The sequence below is a fragment of the Lithobates pipiens genome, unplaced genomic scaffold (genome assembly GCF_037356315.1).
Source record: "Lithobates pipiens isolate NorthernLeopardFrog02 unplaced genomic scaffold, aLitPip1_a1.2 Scaffold_28, whole genome shotgun sequence".
Classification (NCBI taxonomy): domain Eukaryota; kingdom Metazoa; phylum Chordata; class Amphibia; order Anura; family Ranidae; genus Lithobates; species Lithobates pipiens.
The window spans coordinates 65,040,378-65,047,356 of record NW_027507789.1 but is presented as its reverse complement, the minus strand read 5'-3'; the positions used below and the strand labels follow the sequence as shown (position 1 = coordinate 65,047,356).

The window sequence follows — 6,979 nt, the reverse complement described above, 5'->3', positions numbered from 1 at the left end:
AACACGGAACAGCCGAGATGTCAGAGCAGAGCCCGAGCGGCAGAGTCAATCCGATGATCAGGCCGGGACGGATGTCTGTATGTATCCGACTGTGATAACTTGGAACAGACAAAGCAGCCCCAGGCCAGCAGACTTAGGAAAAAAGGCCACGGCTGCCGCGGCCATTGCAACACAGGGGGCAACTGTCTTCACTCTTCAATGCCTTCTTACGATTCCGGGGAAGGGGGGGGGGGGAGATGCCAATGCTTTAACGACTATAGTTATACTACACCCCTGAGCACCCATATACTTGAGAAAATGGTTGCCTGAAAAGAAGTTTGACATATTCAGGCTTATATTCCAACAGGGCTACACATTGCCAAATCAGATGGCTAGAAAGTCAATATCATCAGGTCATATGTAATATGAACCAAAACACCACCGTCAGGACTTAACCTAGTGCAATGTTATAAAACCCATCAAGTACTTCACCTTTTGCCATCCATGGGGCACATGTGCTTTAACACCCACACATCAGTCCATAGGCAGCAGAGGTTTTTTTGGGGTTTTTTTTTTTTGAGCGCGCACACACACATGCATGTTCCTAGCACAGTGATAAAGCTTTCAAAAACATCATCTGTTCTCTAGAAATGAAGGGACTCTGCACCCAATCATGTGACCACTATGACAGCCAATCACAATGGTTACATGATTGGGCAGACCCTCCCACTCCCTGGGTGTAATAGCCTAGTTAAAGGGATACCAGGCCAGAGAGAAACGGTTTATTATTTTGTGTCAGGAAGGAATAAAATCTTACGGTGGCAAAAGTTGTTTCCTATAAAAATAAAATATATAAAATGAGAGCCATCATGTGGCATCCTACGCAGTTACTTCTTCAAAATTTTGGTCTAGAGATTTTTAAAAGGTAAACTATGTCTGCTCCCCATTTACCTAAATAAAAGGAATACTCCATGAGATGTGCTAAATTATCAGTTGGCTTCAATACATCTGCACATCACCCTGTGCAAACAAGAACTTGGTAGAAGATTTAAGTCGGCCATACATGGATCGATATTCGGCCAGTTCAGCAGGGACCAAGCGTATGGGCAAGCTGATTGCATAGAAGTCGATCTACAGATCGATTTTGGGAAAAACCCAACAGGCTGGTTGTACCAATCGATCAGTGCCACTGGTTATAGCTGGCAGCGCTGATCGATGTGTTCTGATGGCAGGGAAGTCTCCCTGTTGTCAGAATACAATAACTCAGCATCAGTGATTTCCCCCCCATCAAGTGTGCGGAAGGGGGGGGGGGATGTTTTTTTTTTTTTTACATTCAACCAACTGGTTGATGAAAAAATATAAATAAAAAGATAAACATGCATGGGTTACCTTAGGTGGAAACGTATTTATCCAAAGCTGGCGATACATTATACAACTTTCGTTTAGATTTACCAAAACCATATAGTATGAGGTCAAACCTAAATACTTTCAATTTGTATGCAATCAGGCAGGCCCTGAAAGTAAATCTAAAGGAAATTGAATAAGAAAATTGTATATAGTGTATGGCCAGCTTAAACCAGCTCCAGGACATCAAAAAATATCACACACACAAAGACAGCAAATATACAAATGCCACCTGCCTATGTCATAGTAATTTACCCAGAAATCAGAATAATAGATTTATAGAGCAGTCAAAGAACTAATTTGCAACTCAAATGTACACACAGTCAATTCATATCCATAGACTATTTTATTAATATAATTTAATACATTACATCTGGTTTCACATAGTCGGTGAGTGCCACCGAGTGTGGGATTGGTACATAGGACCTCCCCCACATACAGATAATGTGCAAAATGTCACAGAAGAGGGAAACTATTCTGTAAATTAAACCACCCTCTACCAAGTACTGAACTAGGAGTAGCAGCATGCTGCCAGAGCAAACTGGGATTTGTAGTTCAGCAGTCAAGATATTTCTCTAACCCGATCAAAAAAAATCAACATAAAAACAAAAAATGGGAAATAAAAAGCTTTTTAGAAATGCAGGGGGCTGGATATGCGTTTTTATGGAATGATTTAGTATGCTTGTGGTCAATTACATTGAAATTCATGGAGGGGGTAAAGTATTCTATGACAAGGCTTTAGATATGTATGACAGGTACTGAGCAGACGTTGATATTAAAAAGATGATGTTTAAACTCTCTGGATTTCAAACAGCTTCACATCAGTGTCATACCAGACTGGAGGGTCCATGTTCCTGCAAATGAAACAAAAAGAACTTTAGTGAGTATCTTTCATAAATAACGCAAACAGTATTTATTTCAAATGCTTCTATATTAAAGGCGTCCTTCACATTGTTTTGTTATAGTAATGAGCATTTTAACACAGGCGGCTGCATTGCACAGCAACATGTGTACCACCGTGCCTTGTGATTCAGTTTGAATGGCACCTAAATGCACTGTTTTAGTAGCGAGCAATGTACAAGCATTCCAGCGCACCATAATGCACACTCCATGCGGTGCGCGGTGTTAGGAGGTGAAAATCCAATATTTATCACATTCATTTAGAACTATGGCCTTTCACTAAAAATATGTGCTGCAGCACTGGATTATAAGTGCATCTAAACGTACAATGATCAGTAACAGATAACATTATGACCACCCACCTAATATTGAGTCTTTTGCTGCCAAAAGAGGCCTGACTTGTCGAAGCAAGGACCCCACTACACTTCTAAGTATGCTGTGGAATCTGGCACCAAATCGTCAGTAGCAGGATTGCTTGCTTCCAGCATCTCTTCCCCAGGTAAGTGACACACTCACTCAGCCATCAGCATGATGTAATAAAAACATGATTCATCAGACCAGACCACCTCCTTTCATTCCTCCATGGTCCAGTTCTGATGTTTACATGCCTATTGTAGGTGCTTTTGTTTGTGGACACGGGTCAGCGTGGGCACCCGACTGGTCTGTGGCTACGCAGCCCCATACACAAACTGCAATGCATGATGTTTTCTAATACCTTTCCATCTGAACCAGTATTAAAGTGGTTGTAAACCCTTACAAAACACTTTCACCTACAGGTAAGCCTAGATTAAGGATTACTTGTAGGTGCTGTAAATTATCTCCTAAACCATGTAGGTTTAGGAGAGATTTACAATTCCCTGTACAAGAATTTCTTCTGCACATGCGCCGATGTACTCGGCACATGCTCACTTTAGAAGGGTCACGGCATGCCGTTTTCATTAAACAACATGCCGTGACTGGTGGCATATGCGTGGGAGTGACGTCATGCGACTCAGGCCAGTCACAGAGCCCGTGACCCTGGAAGGAAGATGGATGCTTCCAGCCGGCGAGGAAATTGGGGACATCGCTGGCTCCTGTGTCAGGTAAGCGACACATAATGGGCTACTATGCGATACATAGTAGCCCATTATGCTTTGCCTTTACAGGGAAACAAAGAGGAAGTAAATCCATCAGGCTATGCTAGCAGCCATTTTTCTTTTAATTTTTCTCAGCAATATGGTTTTAGCACAAATTTCCTTTGGTTTACAGTTAACACATCTTGAAAGGGCCTGTACTGTCCTGCCATTTTTATAAAAAAAACACACACACACACACACACACACACACACACTAAGCGTGGTTACTAAAAAACACTAAATGAATAAAGCTCCATCTTTAAAAAAAAAAAAATTAAGATTTGGGTGCAGTGTCGCATTGACAGAATAATTGTCAGTTAAACGATCACAGCACTTTAAACTGAAAAGGGGTATTACAGGCTGGTAGTCAAGCGTAGAACTCATTAACTGGAAATAAACAAATTGGGATAATTTAGTAAAAACATCTCCCAAAAGGAAATAAAAAAAAATAAAAAATAAAGTGTTCTACGCAGAACCAAATTAAGTGAAAATTTAAATTTTCAAAATTTCGTTTTATATTTGGAATAAGACCGCTTGCAATGAGGAGAACTTTCCATTTTTGTTCCTCTTGTTTAAAAAATGACAACTCCACCACCATCAAATCATACTGCTCATCTATGAGCATAGCCATATTAACACCAAAAAAAAAAAAAATAAAAACAGAACAAAACAGAACGAAGGAAGAAGTGAGAGTGGTTTTAGCTGCAATTACACTTAATGTTCAAGTCTCAAGTTTACCTTCTCCAGCAAGCTGCAGTCCAATTCTACATACTCACCTAAGGTAGATGACACCCCACATATATGTGCGAAACCACATAGCTGTGCCAGCATTGGCCTGGTATTTGCGGATCAGAATGGGATGAGGCACAGGCAGTAATCCCACCAAGGTCCCATGCTGCAGAAACTTTAGAATTTCTGACTCATCAGTCAATCCCCTGCAGGTTACAAAATACTTCAATTACTTGACTTACGCATGCAGCTTACAAGAATGAAACACCATAAACAAGATACTTTTAACTGCATGTAAAACATTTCTAAGTCGCAAACACTAAGGGAAGAACAATTTCTATTTTGCAGAAAAATACAAGCATCTAACAGATGACATTGTCCCCCTAGTGTAGGCCACTGCTCTGCATACCTGTGATTTCTTTTGAAAGACAAATATGCACATGACAACAACAACATTGACTTATATATGTAGACCACAACAGGTACCACCACTCCGGGGGTCTGTACTGAAGGCAGAGTTCTGCACCAGGGGTACCTGAAATGTGTGTGTGTGGGGGGGGGGGGGGGGGGGTCAGGCTGCGAAGGGGGTCTGTGTGCGTTTTGCACACAGCGAGTAGGCTCAGATTTATTTAACCATGGCTCTTTAAGCCCCTCCCACTGTTTTCATAATTTATCCACACCAACAATTCTGTGTGGCGTGTGCTGCTTTGTTCCTTTATAGTTTTAGAAAGGGGGAGTGTTGAAAACTGATCGGCCCCGTGTGCCAGATATACCAGGTACACCATTGTCATTGAATTGCCATATAGATATCAGGCGTAAATTATTTTTGTGATTTATATGGAAAACCTTGCAATTGCCCAGTAGATGGTGCCAAATATCAGGCATTTCCCAGGATATGTACCGCCATCTAGTGGCCAAATGTGCTAGCCCAACAGCTATAGTAAATAAAAGAACTTCCTACTGCACATATACTGTAGTCTGGGATATGGCACTCCGACAGAGAAAAGTATGTATAATATGCACCTGGAGGCTTAGTGACATTAAATGGTGGCTCTAAAAAGCAAGCTAGATTGGCTGCTGTTTGAATCATCCTTTAGGCTGCTTTAACACTCGCTGCATGTGTTGTATGAACAGACTTTACTCTTCCCAGATCAAGTTCTCCTGCATTTACATGTATTTGCATTTAGAGCATCTAAATTGCACCTGGAATTATATATTTTTTCCCAAAACGCGGCTAATCTAAATGTAGAGCATTATACCATTAAATGCATTTATTTACATTTAGAAAAGTCCTATAATTGCAGATCAGTGTGAATGAGACTTTACTAAAGTTAGCTGGGCTACAATGTTTTGCCTAAAACACCACAGGATGATACGAGAAGGTGGTCCAGGAATTTTGGGTGGGCCATTTTATAAGGGAGGAGCTACTGCTTTATAAACAATGGGCTTCTTTCAGTACAGCCAAGAGGGATGCAAAGCTTTATATGTAAACAGAGGAATAGCGCTGCATGTGCTGGTTGGACATAGGACTACATGATATTGATATAAAATATTTCATATTTAGCACACTAACATTTTTGTTTATTTCGTATTTTATTTAGTTATGACTAGAAGAAAGAAAACCTGTACAAAACAAATCATACCTCTCTTTAACCACACTATCTCTTTAAAAAGGGGTTGTAAACTGTTTTAAAAAAATAAATAAAAGAAACATCCCTATACGTTCCTGCTCTGTGCAATAGTTTTGCACAGAGCAACCCCGATCCTCTTTAGCTAGCTATGGGGGCACTGAGCCGATCTGCTGCACTGTGTGTCCATCAAGATACGGAGCTGTGGCTTGGCCCCGTCCCCTCTCTGGCTCACTGACTTTATCAGCAGCGGGGAGAGTCCGCAAACAGCAGTGTCTCTCATGCAACATCGCTGGATCGAGATGGGGCTCAGGTAAGTATGGTGGGCTGAAGCACACAGGTTTTTTTTATCTTCATGCATAGAATGCATTAAGATAAAAAACCTTCTGCTATTAGAACCATTTTAAGTGCACACAAACACAATACTAATATTTTGGTAAAATATAAAAAGATTAGGTTATTTCAAGGAAATAGAAATCTAATATGTTACGCTTTAAAATTTCACACGCCTGTGGAATCGTGGGGTTCCCCCTTCCATGCCCTGTAGAAGTGATCAGTCAGCTGTAGAGCCACTCAATCACTTCTACAGTAAAGCCCAGCACTGGGTGAAAATTATGGTATTGGGATCATGGCTGCAGCTCCGATACAAATCACTTCAAAAGGCAGGTATATCCTAAGGGGATGAAGTAGTTAATGTAAAAGCTTGCCTATTTGCATAAATCAGCTGTAGGGTTTTGAGCAGGGGTCTCAAACTGGCGGCCCTCCAGCTGTTGCGAAACTACAAATCCCATCATGCCTCTGCCCGTGGGAGTCAAGCTTGTAACTGTCAGCCTTGCAATGCCTCATGGGACTTGTAGTTTTTCAACAGCTGGAGGGCCGCCAGTTTGAGACCCCTGGTTTTGAGCATGACGGTAGTGGCTGGTGGTTCCTTTTGGTACTGTGGTAACGGACTGCCTTAACAGGTTTTGAGCTGCACCAATGGCATCAGTTGGAGACACCAGATTTCATTGACAGGTAAATGTGATCGACAGTTGACCCATTTCTATCTGAATTTGACCTGCTTCAAGCAGGTTTTGCAGTTCATGTTTACCTTTTCCAGACAGGTGAAGCTCTATGCTACAGGTTTATCAGAAATAGTTAAATGCAATTACACAATTTATTATTTTGCTTAAAAGAAACATCCTGAACTTCCAAAGAAAATCTATACAAAAATACTGCACTTTC

The 6,979-nt window shown here is 41.1% G+C and overlaps 1 protein-coding gene across 1 annotated transcript in view; it reads right to left on the bottom strand.

The window, feature by feature from the left end:
* Nucleotides 1-1,710: 1,710 nt before the first annotated feature.
* HID1 (HID1 domain containing) overlaps nt 1,711-6,979 on the bottom strand; it is an 81,666-nt gene continuing 76,397 nt past the window's right edge. Inside the window, exons 18-19 of the mRNA XM_077459334.1 lie at nt 4,175-4,333; nt 1,711-2,237 (exon numbers count right to left, since the gene is read on the bottom strand). Coding sequence (XP_077315460.1) covers nt 2,174-2,237; nt 4,175-4,333 — 223 coding nt within the window. The 3' untranslated portion in view covers nt 1,711-2,173. The remainder of the gene's footprint in view (nt 2,238-4,174; nt 4,334-6,979) is intronic.